Source organism: Saimiri boliviensis, chromosome 8 (genome assembly GCF_048565385.1).
Source record: "Saimiri boliviensis isolate mSaiBol1 chromosome 8, mSaiBol1.pri, whole genome shotgun sequence".
Lineage (NCBI taxonomy): Eukaryota > Metazoa > Chordata > Mammalia > Primates > Cebidae > Saimiri > Saimiri boliviensis.
In genome coordinates, this window is record NC_133456.1 from 113389553 (window position 1) to 113405872 (window position 16320).

The window sequence follows — 16320 nt, forward strand, 5'->3', positions numbered from 1 at the left end:
GGCATTACAGGCATGAGCCACCGCACCCGGACTTCTCTCCTGTTTTTATTCCAGAGTTCTCTTGGGCTCCCTCTGGCATGTTGCTGCGGGAGGGCCCTGGGATACAGTTCTCTATGGAGTCTGGCACCTGAGCAAGGGTGGCAGTGGGAGGAACCGCTTTATAGGGCTGGGGAAGGGCCCCGTGAATACAATGCAGGCCTGGGAGCCAAGTCCAGGAGAAGGCCCGGGTTCCATCCCTGTTCACTCACCAAACAAGCCGAGCAGTTTAGTTTCCCAGAGAGAGAGAGATTTCACATGACAACAAAAGGCACTTTTTGCTATCTGATAACCAGGCTATCTCTCTTTGAGAAAGCCATGTCTCGAAAGGAATCTATCTATTTAGCTGTGAGGCTCCAGGCTGTTGTCACTGGGGCATCACGAGTCAGAGTTCCTTGAGCCCTGGACCAGGTGCAGTAAACTTGGTGTCATGCTCGAACGAAATTAAAAATGCAGAAAATCCTTCCATTGTATGGAATCTCCTGGTGCATGAGCAACAAAAATTCATCTGAAAGTGTGGCGTCCTCTCGTTCTCTGCACTTTCACTGGGAGCTGCAATCCCGAGCTGCTAGTGACCAGCCATCTTGGATCTCTCTCTGTATGTAAGGAGTTCCTAATAAACTTCACCAAATACCACATGTTCTCTTACCTTGGGTACAACACTGAGAAGTAAACACTGGGGACTACACGGACAAGCAATTGGGTTCAAGCAATTCTCCTGCCTCGGCCTCCTGAGGAACTGGGATTACAGGTGCTCACCACCATGCCTAGCTAATTTTTGCATTTTTAGTAGAGATGGTGTTTCACCATGTTAGCCAGGCTGGTCTCCAACTCCTGACCTCCGAATCCTGAACCTTTATTCTGATAAAGATGGAAACCATAGACCCTGGAGACTTCCAGAGGAGAGAGGTAGGGAAAGGAGGAGGTGGGGGGAGGGTTGAAAAACTATTGAGCACCATGCTGGCTACCTGGGTGACGGGGTCATTTGTAGCCCAAACCTCAGTAACATGCAATATACCCACGTAACTTACACATTTAGCCCCTAAGTATCTAATATATATATATATATATATATGTATATGTATTATATGTATATATGTTTCAGTAGGACCAGTCTCTAAGAAAGAGAAGAGAAAGACTTATAAATCTGAGGTCTCCTAGCCCTGGGTGTGTACACTCTCGGGGGTGCCTGGAGACTTCCTGCAGGACGCAGAGAGCATGGACCATTTTAAAGGCAATTTAGTCTCAGTTTAGACATGGACTCTTTCCTAAAGAAGCCTTTTTCTCCTAGTTTACAAGCAGGACTGCTCTTCTCCACTCCCCTCCCACAAAGTTCCCCAGAAACCAAAACATCCACTGGAATATTGGTGTAGGACCAAAAACCTGACTCCGATCATCGAATCCTTTCACAAGTCACAGGGCTTCCAATTCTTTGCTTTCAACAAAATCCAAGAAGGGCTCACGTTGTCAGCTGATAAATCATACACATTTTTTTGAACGCTTAGATCCATATGCAGGTTTTGGCATACAAATTTGGAAGAGTTCAAATAAGCAACTAACTGAATATAACCAGACACGTGCCATTTCTATCTGCTCATCTATGCCAACCAATGTCTATTGGGACTTCTGCCCACACAAGTTCCCTTAAAAGTAGAATTGATGCTGAATCATGTCAAACCATTCATAAATAATACTTAACGCATGATTACGTGAAAAACACCCAGTCACATTTTTCTCAATAAGAGATTATAGATTATTTCCACTCCAGTTTTACTTCTTACATGTAATCAAATTTATAATATATTCATATTATTTTGTTCACTTGGCTACTAGTAGTAATATAATCACACCCAGTTCAGAAGAGAATTTTGAATTCTCAGAATCTTATAGTTATGATTTTTAAATTAAATTTTTAATTGAAATGAAAATTTGTAAGCATTTTTTTTCTTATAGAGAAGTGAAAGTGATGTGATGACTAAAAGAAGCATAAAAATATATTACTAAAGGATATAGCTCTGCTGGGCATGTGGAGTGGAAATACAAGTTCAACTAGAAAGAGGAATAATATAAAACTTTCAGCAACTTTTTTTTTTTTTTTTTTTTTTTGAGACAATGTCTTATTCTGTCACTCAGGCTGGAGTGCAGCGGCCTGATTGGCTCACTGTAACCTTCACCTCCCAGGCTCAAGCAACCTCCCACCTCAGCCTCTCAAGTATCTGGGACTGTGGGTATGGGCCACCATGCCTGACTAATTTTTGTAGTTTTTCTAAAGATAGGGTTTTGCCATGTTGACCAGGCTGGTCTCGAACTCATTGGCTCAAGCAATTAACCCATCCCCACCTTCCAAAGTGCTGGAATTATAGGCATGAGCCACCTTGCCTGGCCAATTTCTAATAATTGTAATATAGGATTTGCTCATGTATTTTTTTAATGAATGAATATCCAATTTTCATTCATATCAATACATGATACAAAATGTCACGTGTTTTTTTTAAATGAATGAATAGTGAATATCCAATTAGGTATTCTGTTTCATTAGATGTATTGAAAATGGTGATGTAACAGTTTCAATTTAAAAGGTCAACATTTATAATATATTGTGGTTATGTTAATTTCATGGAGAAATTATATTTGTTGCCCAGGAATTGGAGGCTGCAGTGAGCTGTGATGGTATCCAGGCTGGAGTGCCGTGGTCCTTCTGGGCTCAAGAGATCCTCCTGCCTCAGCTTCCCAAACAGGTGGGATTACAGGTGCCCACCATCACACCCAGTTAATAAAAAAAAAAATCTTTTTCTTTAGAGGTGGAGTCTCACTATATTGCCCAGTCTAAGATAAAACATTTCAAATATTGATGTCAAAAAATGTTGGAAGGGGTATTTAGGTTTTCATAAATTTTCTTGGGAAACATGTAAGCAAAACGATCAAAGACCACAGCGATCATCCAACCTCTTCCCAGCTGGCAGGAAGAGCTTGGGCACAGGAGGGCCCAGGGCTGGGAGGAAGAGGTGGGTTGGGGTGGGACAGAGCGGAGGCGCTAGGACATCCCCCCGGGGCAGGAGAGCTGCCTGGCCACTTGTCCCCACAGGTGCAGCCCTGACCTGAGCAGCAGGAGGGATCCTGGGGCGGGGCGTCCGCCAGCATGCGCTCGTCCCCGGCCTCGTTCTCGATCACCAGCGAGGTCAGCGGGGTCACAATGTGGTGGTCCAAAGACATCTGCAGGATAGATCTTGTAATTTTTCTCTTGGCGGCAGCGGTAGGAGCCAGACTTCTGTACTTAACAAATAGAGGTGTTATGGAGCATGGCTGCTTTTGAGGGGAGCGCCGGTCAGCTTCCCAACCCTGCACCTTACCACTCAGAGGTCCAACCTGGGGGCGTGGTGGGGCCGCAAAGTAACCGAGAAACAGAACTCACAGTCTTCCAGAAGCTGAGTATTTTATCTAGCTAAGTCCCAAGGCGTTATTTATTGACTTATTTATTATTATTATTGAGACAAGGTCTTGCTGTTTTGCCCAGGCTGGAGTGCAGTGGCCCAGTCATGGTTTACTGCAGCCTCAACCTCCCGGGCTCAAGCGATCCTGCGGCCTCAGCCCCTCCTCCTCCCTCAAATACCTGGGACTACAGGTAGACAGCACAACACCCAGCTAATTTTTGTATTTTTTGTAGAGATGGGCTTTTGCCACGTAGCCCAAGCTGGTCGCAAACCCCTGGACTCAAGTGATCCATCTGCCTCAACCTCCCAAAGTGCTGGGATTACAGGCGTGAGCCACGTGCCCAGCCCCTAAGGCATTTTTTTAACTTTATATTTTGGAGCAGTTTTAGGTTTGCAGTAAAATTACGCAGAAGGTATCAAGATTTTCTATGTCCCCACTGCATACACACGGCCTTCCCTGCTATCAACATCCATCGCACATCAGAGTGGTGCATTTGTTGCAATGGAAAAAGCTGAGATATCGTCACCCAGAATCCACAGAGCTAACGTTGCTGACGCTTGGTGTTGTACATTCTATGGGTTTGGTTATACGCATAATGACAGATGTCCATAGTTGGTATCATATAGGACATTTTCACTGCCCTAAAAATGCTCTGTGCTCCACCCACTCACCTATCTCCCTCCCCTCAACCTTTGGCAACTGCTGATCTTTTTATTAGAGATTGTTTTACAAACAATATTTAACTTCTGCAGCAATTTGCTATATGCCTGCAAATACATCCAATGCGATTCTGTCAGAGAGGCAGCTATTTCTCGTTGACTTCACAGCCAGAGTTCACAGCCTTGCGTATTTCTTCTAATCTCATCGGCATCAGGGATTTTCTCTGGAAGTTCAGTCATACAACTGCATTTCATTTTCCCAGCCCCATTTAGACCCTGTTCCCTTTTCCTGAGAATCTGAGCTAATAGGTGGAAGGAGGCTTGGGAATGGGAACTTTCATCAAACAGCTCCGTGTAATTTTGATGCAGGTGGTCAAAGAACCATCCATTGCTCTGGGGGTACAGTTTTTATCCTGGAGAGTTGAGACGTAGCTCAGCTGAGAAGCTAGAGGGGACATAGATGAGCATGGACGAGGCCTCTCTTAGGGAACATCACAATCATTAATAACCATTCATTTCTCTTTAGACAAGAAGCTGTTTTCAAGAGTAAATGTAAATACATGCCTGATACATGAAGCAACACGGATGAATCTCACCAACATCATATTGAGGGAAAGAAGCCAGGAACAAAGGAATACAGATTGCATGATTATGTGAAATTCAAGATCAGGCAAAAGTGATGACCACAGACATTGAAAGAGTGGTTTCCCCTGGAGGAGGGGTATAGGCGTTGAGGGAGGAGAAGGAAACCTGCATCTGGATCTGGGTGATGATTACACGGATGATATCAAAATCCATTGAATGGTACACTTAAAATTCATTCATCTTACACCCTTTACCATATGTATACCTCAATAAAGAAGAAAAAAGAGCGAACCCAGCTTTCTCTAAAGTGTTCAGAACTAGTGGAGGCTAATAATCCAAGCCAGTACTAATTTGCTGTCTTTCTTGCTTCCAAACTCTCTGTGTATGACTTCACCTATTTATGGTGGACATTTCAGTTTTGCAGACCTCGTGGTGTGGGTACCCTTCTCTTCTTACCGTTCAGCTAGCAGCTGGTTGATGGTTAGATAGGCCCACAGTTTCTTGGTGAAATCGGGATCTGCATGCTTGTCTTTCGATAGGAAATCCTGCAAGTCATCCATCTGGGCCAGGGTCTCCAAGACTAACTCCGTGTTAGCCTAGATGATGGAAGGGTCAGTTGAGAGACACTTGGGAATGGAATTATAGTTAATCAATTCACATTTTTAATACCTGCTACAAATGCATGGGGGAAAAAAAAAGAAATGGAAGGCAAAGGCTACTGAGGAAGCAAATGTATTCCTGTACTTGGGATTGGGCTTGGGTGGAAAGGATGCATGGAACAGCTGGGAAGATGGCAGAGATATTCTCCTGCCTTCTCCATCACTGACGGCTTCTGCTCCCCATGTATGATTCCGGGCAAGCAGAACTGACATTCAAGAGGGCCTGTATCTAGGGGCCAATTAGTAGAATAAGCCAATAAGAGGAAGTACCGAAGTTGCAGTGATAATGCTCTGTATTTGGTCCAATTTAGCAGGGTCAAATTTTCCCGCCACCACAATCTCTGAACCTCCGAAGTAGTTATGGAAACTGTTTTGAGTGACGTCCGTGACTGCTGTCTGGGGATAGTTGAACTGAACATTCCGGAGCAATGGAGTGGAGACCTGGTTGTAGAATTTCTGCAATTCACACACACACACACACACACACACACACACACACAGAGAGAGAGAGAGAGAGAGAGAGAGAGAGAGAGAAGAGAGAAGAGAGAAATTATGTTTATACTGCTTTGCAGATCTAAAGCATTTTATATTTTATTTTTTTTTCTTTGTTTTGTTTTGTCTTGTTTTTTTTTTTTGAAACGATGTCTCCCTCTGTTGCCCAGGCTGGAGTGCAGTGGATCTCGGCTCACTGCAACCTCCACCTCCCAGGTTCAAAACAATTCTCCCACCTCAGCCCCTGGAGTAGTTGGGATTACAGATGCCCGCCACCAAGCCTGGCTAATTTTTGTATTTTTATTAGAGATGGGGTTTCACCATGTTGGCCAGGCTGGTCTTAAACTCCTAGCCTTGTGGTCTGCCCACCTCAGCCTCCCAAAGTGCTAAAATTGGCGGGATTCTCTCTCCCAAAGTACAGAGATTAGGCGCCCAGCTGATCTAAAACATTTTACTCTGAGATTCTTTGAAGGATCAGCAGATACCTCTTAATTTATTCACACAGGACGTCTGGGGCAAGAGAAAATGCTCATAATTATCAGATTAAAAACAGAGAGAAAACAAAACAGAGAGAAAACTTGCTGAGAACATTACCTTTGATTTGAGAGCCCGGCATTTTTTCCCCCTCCTGCTATGGTCAGTGTGAAAAAGTCGTGGACAAACTTATGATAAAAGTCAGATGGAGGTTGGGCGCAGTAACTCACACTTATAATCCCAGCACTTTGGGAGGCCGAGGCAGGCAGATCACCTGAGGTCAGGAATTTGAAATCAGCCTGGCCAACATAGTGAAACCCTGTCTCTTCTAAAAATATAAAAATTAGCCAGGCATGGTGGCGTGTACCTGTAGTCCTAGATACTCAGGAGGCTGAGGCATGAGTATTGCTTAAACCTAAAAGGCAGAGGTTGCAGTGAGCCAAGATCGCACCACTGCACTCCAGTCTGGGTGACACAAGCAAGACTCTGTTTCAAATAATAATAATAATTAATTTTTTAAAGAAGTCAGCTGGGTTACTATTCCCCAAGTTAGAATTTTATCTCTTACTTGTTCCCAGATTTAAATATGATGCCTGGTACTGACAAAGGGTGGGGAAAGATGTGTTCTTCTTTTCTTAGGTCATTTTCTCATCTATTTAGTCAAAACAAACAAGCAGTTTGTATCTTTTCAATATATATACTTTAATTGAAAAGTGTTTTATTTTTTGAACAGACAGATTTCACTATGTTGCCCAGGGTAGTCTTGAACTCCTGGGCTCAAGTGATCCTCCCACCTTGGCCTCCAAAGTGCTGGGATTACAGGCATGAGCCACTGCATTCGACCTGTATCTTAATAGTTAAGAAAATTTACATTGTGAAAAATTGATACCAAGATGCCAATGCACTTTAAAGGGAAAACCGCTGGCCATGATGATAAGAAGACCGATTGCCAGTGGGGCGGGAGAGCTACAGGGAGCTTTGATGATGCTCAGAAGATTTTGTTCAGAGGGTAGGAAAGCCATTCCCATGTCTGCCTCATACCTCATTGTTACTGCAGAAATATGAGGGTGGAGGGAAACGTGAGAAAGGAACTGAGCACTTCCCTGATCCTTGCAACCAAATATGGCTGAGATCATGACCATTTTGAGTTAAGCTCAGTTATGTCTCATGTATGCAACAGACATGGATAGTTAAATGATTTCCAGTGAAGAATAAAAAAAGAGAACAGAAGAAAATGTTACCCTAAGCTGGGAAGATGTGTCCTGGTTTCCATAAATCCTTTGAGCAATTCCACGGTTTTCATTGGAGAGTCTCTTCAAAAAATCATAGTCCACATCAAATCCCATGCCCAAACTGAATAAGGAGATATTGTCTTGGATGTTCTCCTTCACATTTTTCTGAATTTTTGACAGTTTTAATTCACCTAAAGTTGGTGATGACATAAAGGAAAGGAATGAAGAAGTAATGTTATAAAGTTTTTAGAAACTCTAAGGAGGGCAGTTTAGTAAAATCTGTCCAGATTAAAACTGCACTTACCCTTTGACCCAGTAACACAATTTCTAGGAGATTTTCTTAGAGATGCACTCATACATGTTGAAATGAAGTGTGGGTCATTATTTGGGAATAGCAACATTTTGGAAACAACATAAATATACACCAATGAAGGCTCTTGGTTAGATGATGGTACATTGAAACTGTGAGATACTATGCAGTTATTAAACAGGACACAGCAAGTCTTTATGTATATATCCCAGACAATTTCAAGGACATGTTTAGAGGAGGAAAAAAACAAAGTAGCTATCAGGGTACATAGGATGTGTTTGCATGCATGCATGTATAAATGTATGCATGCGTATGTATGCATACACACACATCTGCAAACATGTATATATAGTATACAGGCAAGCATGAACTATCTGTGGAAAGATACATCAGAAACTGGCAACCAGTGACTGATTCCAGGGACAGGAACTGGATGGATGAGAAACAGAAGTGAAAAACCATAATTAAACCAAATTATGGTTTATTTTTATTTTTACTTTTGTGAGACGGAGTGTCACTCTGTTGCCCAGGCTGGAGTGCAGTGGTGCGATCTCGGCTCACAGCAACCTCCCCCTCTTGGGTTCAAGCGGTTCTCCTGTCTCAGCCTCCCAAGTAGTTGGCATTATAGGTGCATGCCACCATGTTCAGCTAATTTTGAATTTTTAGTAGAGATGGGTTTTCACCATGTTGGCCAGTCTGTTCTTGAACTCCTGACATCAGGTGATCCACCCACCTCGGCCTCCCAAAGTGCTGGGATTACAGGTGTGAGCCATCGTGCCCGGCCAGTTTACTATTTTAAACTGTATGTCCTTTTCTACCTTAGGATTTTATTTAAAACTTGAATTTTAAAAGTAATGTGATCTGAGGGAAAAATCACTGGCTCTACAACAGATACATAACAAAGGCTCATTCTAGTCTGGTTGTTAATAAGATGGTTGCTCCCTGGCTTTCTAAAGCTCTGGCTGCCACTGTTACTGCCTCGTGCATTTTCATTCTGTTAGCTGTGTCAGGAGGTATCAGACCCAGTCCTGGTCTGTATGACAGCATACTCAGGCAACACAACCTGGCACTCACTATTACTTACAGTAGCCAGGATAAAGACACAAGTAAAACAAAGATAGCTGGGCACAGTGGCTCACATCTGTAATCCCCACACTTTGGGAGGCTGAGGTGGGAGGACTGCATGAGCCCAGGAGTTCAAGATCATCAAGATCAGCCTGAGCAACATAGTGAGACTCCATCTCTCAAAAAAAAAAAAAAAAAAAAAAAAAAAAAGAGAAAAGAGAAGAAAAAGAAAAAGGAAAAGAAAGAAAAGAAATTAGCCGAGTGTGGTGGTGCACACCTGTAGTCCCAGCCACTCAGGAGGCTGAAGCAGGAGGATCACTTGAGCACGGGAGGTTGAGGCTGCAGTGAGCTATGTGTGCCTCACTGCACTCCAGCCTGGTTGACAGAGCAAGACCCTGATTCAACAAATAAATCAAATCAAATCAAATAATGTAACAAAAATAAAAGTAAATAACAGAAGTAGGGAGATGTTGATGCCATTTTGTAGACAGAAAAATGTTTAACTGAAAGGTTGTGTCAGAGAGCAGTCATTTCTCCAGCTGCAGCGGGGAGAAGTGAGGAGAACAGTAGGGACCCTGCCACTGTGGCCTCCAGAGGTACTGCTGGGAGATCCGGGATCAATACTCACCATTCGCCACCCCACACCCCATCTTCACATTGCTCAAGTTGAGGAAATAAATGCATTTCCCTAGAATGCATCAGCAATCCTAGCCACACACTATTAAAATTCATACTCAAATTTCCACATATTGTGGAGGTGAAACTGAGGCATTCAAGTGCACCCTTGCTGAAAGTGTCTGAGCAGTAGCTTAAGGGGTGAGGGCTGCAGAATCATAAGACCTCCTTTTGGAAGCATGGGTTTAAAATGTTCTAGAAACTCAGGCAAATGGCATCAGAGTCCCCCTTTTAGGCAAACCACCATTCTAAGGAACAAGAGTGAAAGTGTTTGTCGTTGAGAAAGTTGAAGTGACACTTGCCCACTGTTGGATCTCCATCAGAAACCAGGATGATCAGCGAGACAGAGTTGGGGTCCAGCAGTCCCAAGTTATTGGCCTCATTCAAAATGAAGATGGCCCGAAGTAGTGCTTCATTGATGTTTGTGCCTGTTGAGGTGGTATAATGAAATGTTGGCTATGCGTTCTCACCACACAGAAAATCCCATCCTGAATTCAGACTCAATGTCTGCTGATCACTTATATGTTGTTTATTCAATGCCAAAATCATTTGCTTGCTTTCCGAGTGACGCAAGCTGTGCTCAGGCTGGTGGTTTCCCAGTGCAGTGAAAGATTCACTTTGAGGTAAACTATCCCCTTAGAGATGAATTTGCCCTTTCAAAGCACAGACTGTTAGTTTGTTAAACACCAGATTAAAGTATCCAAATCAGCGTTGCTGAGATACTCTGAAGACAGTGACATTTTATGTTTTATGTAAGCAATAAAGAAGGCCAGTGTCATTGAACCTTTTACTGAGATAGATTAGAACGGTTCAGAGTTTGTGTGGGCTGGATTACAAATTCTACTTTCACTGCAAACTTAGCACTCATCCATTGCCAATAAATGTATTACTTAAGGCAGGCCCTTGAAGATTGGGCAAAGACCACTGTGATAGGATAATACTTCTTAAGTGAATCATGATTTGAACCCAAAGGAAGTGTCTTTCCGGGCTTTAGCCCAAGGCACTCACCTCCACTGGGCTGGATTTTCTCAATATACCTCTTGGCATCTGCAACCTGTGTTTTAGTAGCTGAAATTAAATCATTTCTCCAAGTTCGAACATTGTGGTTGAAATCAATCACAGAGAAATGGTCTTCCGCTCTGAGGTCATCCAATATGGTCTTCATTGCTTCCACCGTCTATTTCAATAGAGAATAGAGATGGGTCCCATTACAGAAAATCTGAGCCTCAGAGGAACTAGGAAGACCAATAATTGATCCTGGTCATCCTTCAAGTTCGACTCAAACTAAACTTCTTCCAGAAAACCTCTTGAGCCCACCTCAGTCAGTGCAGACGTACACCTTATTTATTCTGAGCATGTATTGTTGGCTTTTTGATACTTTACTATCTTATTTTGCTATGCACAACCAGTTTGATTAGTCTTTAAGTTAAGGTTCATGAAGTTTGAGTGCTACCTTTTTGATACCTGAAAATAAAACATATTTCTCAAGTCCATCTACTCACCCAGTCTCTTAAACTATTTCCTCATCTTTCTCTTTAAACCACAACCATCACCTTCTTTCTCTAGCTTATGTGTGATGACTTTGATTCCAACACAACTCAGAAACTGAAGTGGACAGAAGAACATTCCCACAGACTCCCACTACCGTAAAATCCCAACTAGCAATATTTGTACCATACATTTTTCTTTTCTACCCGGTAATAAAGAACAGCTAGCAGTACTTCCACCTAATGCAAACCCGTCTACTCATGAACTAGATTTCATTCCCTCTCTTTGACTGAAGAACATGGCTCTAGCCATCGTCCTTTGTCACTTCAGTTCCCCTATTCTATTGGTACATTTCCATCAACATAAAAACATGTTATTTTTCAGCCTTTTACAAATCTCATGTGCATCCACTTTCTTCATTTCTCAGCTTTCTTCTGCAATACAATTTCTTGGCAGAATTGTCTAAACGCACCGTCTCCAAGCCTTCTCTTCCTGTTCTCTCATAAGCCCATTCATTTTGGGTTTTCATCCCTGTCACTCTACTGAAACTGCCCTTGCCAAGGTCACCAGTGATGCTGATGTCGCTAAATCCAATGGTCCATCTTCATTTCTCATGCAACTCAACCTGTCACCAGCAAATGCTCCCATCTCTCTCCTGAACACAAATTCCTCATTTGTCTTCCAGGGGCTCATCCTCTCTTGATTTTTCTCCCCCACTTATTTTTTTTTAATAGACATCTCAGACATAATGACATTCCCTGCCATGTCTGATTCTGTCTTAGTCTTTTCCAACTCATGGATGGCCACTCCATCCTTCTAGTCGTTCAGGCTAAAGTCCTGGGGTATCTGTCAGTTCTCTTTTCTTCCCTTGCCTTACAGCTAACCTTTCAGGATATACTGTTTACACTACCTTCAGAACAATTTGTGGGGGCCAGTTCTGATAATGACTGCACAGGTATTCCATGAGCCACCTTGCCTCTTGCTTCTCAGATCTCGTCTCCCACTGCCCTTCTCTACTGGCACCTCTCTCTGTTTTTTGCACGCTTTCGACTTAGAACCCTTTCACGGGCTGTTCATTGCATTGGCATTCCCCTAGGTATCTGCACAGATTTCTCTTTACCTTCTAGGGATCTCCTTAGGGGTCTTCTCCAGGAAACCCCATATTTAGATGACAAGACTATTCAAAATTTCATCCCCCTCCAATTGCCACCCTTGATTTCTAACATACTCTTCTATTTTTTTAAAAAAACTTTTATCATAATGCTGCCATTGAACATACTTGTACATTTGTACTTGTATGTGTGTTGTTTATTTTCTGTCCCCTCTCCCCCAGATGTAAGTTTCATAAGCACCCTGAGGGCAGGCATGAGTTTTTTTTTGTGTGGTTTCTATTTTCACATGTTGGATCTGTTTTGCTCATGGATGAACTAAGTGTATGACACATAGTAGGTGCTTCATAACTATTTGTTGAATGAATGAATGAATGACGGAAGGAAGGAGGCAGTGAATAACCTGTTGTATTAGGGCAGTGATTCTCAGCCAGGGACAATTACTTCCCACAGTGGACCCTTGGCAATGTCTGAAGTCATGTTTAATTGTTAGGATGCAGGGGAGGTTGTGCTACCGTAATTTGGTGAATAGACCACAGACCATGCTGCTAAGTACCCTGCAATGCACCAGACAGCCCACCCACAACAAGGAATGACTCCATCCAAAATATCAATAGGACCACTGCTGAGAAACCCTGCCTGGGAGTACAGACCCGGACGGATAGGGTCTGCGAAAGACAGGGGCTTCTTTTAGGTTGCTTACAGATCTTAGAGTAGTAGTGAACTCTTAAGTGGTCAAAAATAGTTGCTGAATGAATGGTTAGATGGTTGTCCAACTTGGTTGAATGGATGAATGGAATGATGGGTAAATTAAGGCATTTCCTTGTTTGGTCTTTAAAATTGCATCTATACACCTCACTTTTCACTGAGTAAGTCTATACTGAGCTCCGAGCTGAAAACATGAGACGGGATAGCTGCTCTCAAGGAGTTACAGTATAATTAGAAATAATATGCATATACAGATTTAATAGTTATATGTGGACAATGACAAAATATTAAAATAAAATATTATGTAGAAGAGCAAAGAGAATGTGACTGTCATTGTAAGAAGGGGTTATACAGAAATTACATTTTTCAAAAAGGGGAGTTTTGAGACAATTTTTCAAGGAAATATTGTATAGAGAGTGGAAAAGAGGAAGACAGGAAAGAGGGGGAAGAGAAGGAAGGGAATTTTACACAGGAGGAATGATTAGAAGATGGTGTATGTCCTGTGAAACACAATAATCACACAATTTTGGGAAAGGTTTACACCCACAGTCAGTAACCACAGATCCTGAGCTTTAGCCCTAAGTAGGGAGGAGAGACAGAATGATTGCACTTTTTTTTTTTTTTTTTTTTAGATGGCGTTTCACTCTGTCACCCAGGCTGGAGTGCAGTAGGACAATCTCAGCTCACTGCAACCTCTGCCTCCTGGGTTCAAGCAATTCTCCTGCCTCAGCCTCCCAAGTAGCTAGGATTATAGGTGTGCGCCACCACGCCCTGCTAATTTTTGTATTTTTAGTAGAGACACGGTTTCACTATGTTGGCCAGGCTGGTCTCAAACTCCTCACCTCAAGTGATCTGCTCGCCTCCGCCTCCCAAAGTGCTGGGATTACAGGTGTGAGCCATCACATCCAGCAGAATAATTGCACATTTTTAGGTGGGGATCAAAGAATATAGGGAGTCCCTCCCCACACTGCAAATAAGGGGACACTTACTTGTTTCATTTTAACTCCCCACATCGAGCCACTCACATCAATGACAAAGAGGATGTTTTTGGGAATTGGGTCCAGGTTGTCAGGAGCAAAGAAGTGGACAAAATATCCATTAAACACCTGAAAAACAGAACGTATTTGTGAGTCAAATAATGATTCAAGTTTAGAAGGTCGGGAGATGGGGACCTGGGGACTCAGAGAGGAGAGATGGGCTACAGTGAGGAGGAGGTGGAGCTTGATGTGCATTCGCCTCCATATTTTCCTGCCTGTTCTCCAACATCCTCTGCTGTGAGGGTCCATGCTTTCCTACCGGAACATTCTGCTACACTCCACACCATGCCGGGCCACTCTACTCCACTCCACTCCACTCCATGCCATACTGTTCCATGCCACTTCACTCCACGCCATGACACTCTGCTCTGCGCTACTGCACTCCACACCATGCCACTCCATGCCATGCCACTCCACTCCATGCCACACCACTCCACTCTTCTCTGCTCCACTCCACTCCATGCCCCACAGCTCCATGCCACTTTACTCCACACCATGCCACTCCACTCTACTCTGCTCTACTGCACTCCACACCATGCCACTCCATGACACTCTGCTCTGCTCCACTCCACTCCATGCCATGCCACTCCACTCCATGCCATACTGCTCCATGCCACTTCACTCCATGCCATGACACTCTGCTCTGCTCCACGCTGCTCCACTCCACTCCACGCCTTGCCATGCCACGCCATGCCACGCCATGCTACTCCATGTCACTCAGTCTTTACAGAGAGCCCCTGTTCCAGGTGCCCTGCTAGCCAGTGGTGAACCAGGCAGAGCCCCCACCCTCAGGAGGCTCAGGGCCAGCAGAGGATAAGGGTAAGTGGAGGCGATGTGCAGCGCAGCGTGTTCATCACCATGATTAGGAAGTAAAAGGCTCAGCAAGAGCCAGCTGTGTATCTGACTCACGCAGGGAACGCTTCTCTAGGAAACAGCATCTCCACTGCAACCTGAGGATGAGCTCAGGCTTAGCTGTCCTCTTGAGAGCTAGGCCAGGTTGACGGGGTGGGGAATGGGGAAGAGAGTTCCAGACAGCACAGCTCTGGAGATGAGAGAAATTGGCATACTTGGGGCTCTATACATGGTTCAGCAAGATGCAGACGCAGAATCCAATAATTCAGGGAACTAGCTGGAGAATCAGCAGGACAGATCACCAAGGACGTGTATGGACCACTTTCGAAAATTTGGATTTTTCTGGAAGTTAATGAAAGGCTACCCCAGCTGGACTCCTGACCACTCTGTGTCTTCTGCTGCAGGCTTGACAACTGGCTCACCTAATTCTCTTTCCACTGCTCTTTGGCCGCCTCTCTCCAGAACACCAGTGTCCAGGTGCAGGGTGTGTGCTCTGCTCGCTGTCCCTAGAGAGACTCTTGGGGTTTGGGGTACGTTCTAAGGGTCAGTACCTTAGTACAAGGAAAGAGAGACACACATCTAAGGCATGACCAAAGGGGAAAGGAAACTTTTCCAGAAAGCTCACGATAAACCTTGACCCAGAAATTTACCGCTCGCTCTATATCTTTCTGGGCTGTGGATGTGTCTTCTTCCTCACCCCGTAATCTCTGTGTTTTCTTAGACTGTCTAATTGCAAAGGAGCCTATTTAAAATTCCTGTTCTGTAATTTCCCATTGCTCTTCATATGAGGTCCAGGAATCACCTCCTGGGACAAGAGCGTGAAACCTGATGATGTCTTACTCAGTTTTCAAGACACAAAAGATAATGCTTAGCGGTATATTTAAAGAATATGATTCTAGTCCCTTCTCGGCAACTAGAAACACTTGCCCTGTCAGCTGGAAACCACCAACATGCCTGGGAGTTTTTTCAAAAAGGAGCAGCTCTTCGGCATGAGCTTGAACCGGAGACAGCCTGCACCCACCTCCAGTTCACCAGCCTTCTCTTCTCTGTCCACGTCGTACAGCACCACCAGCTCCCCGTCTACCGCAGTCTCCCGGCAGCTGGGGCATATTTTCTGCTGTGCTACTGTGGGCTTGAAGGAGATGTGAGCCTGGAAAGAACAGCGACGTCACAGCCTCTGCCTGTAGCCCCTTCCAGTGAGAGTTTGGCGTGGCCCCTTCTCGAGGACACAGGGGAGAGGAGCAGCCCAGGGGACGTTCTGCATTCCGGCCACACCAGTGGGCCCATTACCAATGGGAAGGACAAGCCAGGGCTTTTGCAGGGAGCGTCTCCAGCCCGCCGTGGGGGTTGCAAGGTTTCAGGCCTTTTTAGAAGAGAGCCAATGAAATTCCTACCCCCCCGATAGAAGGGCCAACTGCCCACTTTGGAAAGAGTTTGTGAACTGTTCTGATGTTCTTAGAGGAGTCTGTCCTCACAGGAGTCATAGTTTGTTATCATTGGCCATTGA

General features: G+C 44.1%; 1 protein-coding gene across 2 annotated transcripts in view; it reads right to left on the reverse strand.

Moving 5' to 3' along the window:
- Positions 1 to 16320, reverse strand: part of ITIH2 (inter-alpha-trypsin inhibitor heavy chain 2) — a 40948-nt gene that overhangs the window by 8112 nt on the left and 16516 nt on the right. For both annotated transcript variants that reach the window (XM_003939031.3, XM_074405070.1), the window contains 8 exons: positions 15835 to 15963; positions 13914 to 14030; positions 10628 to 10796; positions 9922 to 10047; positions 7579 to 7760; positions 5642 to 5827; positions 5169 to 5308; positions 3135 to 3304 (listed from right to left, as the gene is read on the reverse strand). In XM_003939031.3, coding sequence (XP_003939080.3) covers positions 3135 to 3304; positions 5169 to 5308; positions 5642 to 5827; positions 7579 to 7760; positions 9922 to 10047; positions 10628 to 10796; positions 13914 to 14030; positions 15835 to 15963 — 1219 coding nt within the window. The remainder of the gene's footprint in view (positions 1 to 3134; positions 3305 to 5168; positions 5309 to 5641; positions 5828 to 7578; positions 7761 to 9921; positions 10048 to 10627; positions 10797 to 13913; positions 14031 to 15834; positions 15964 to 16320) is intronic.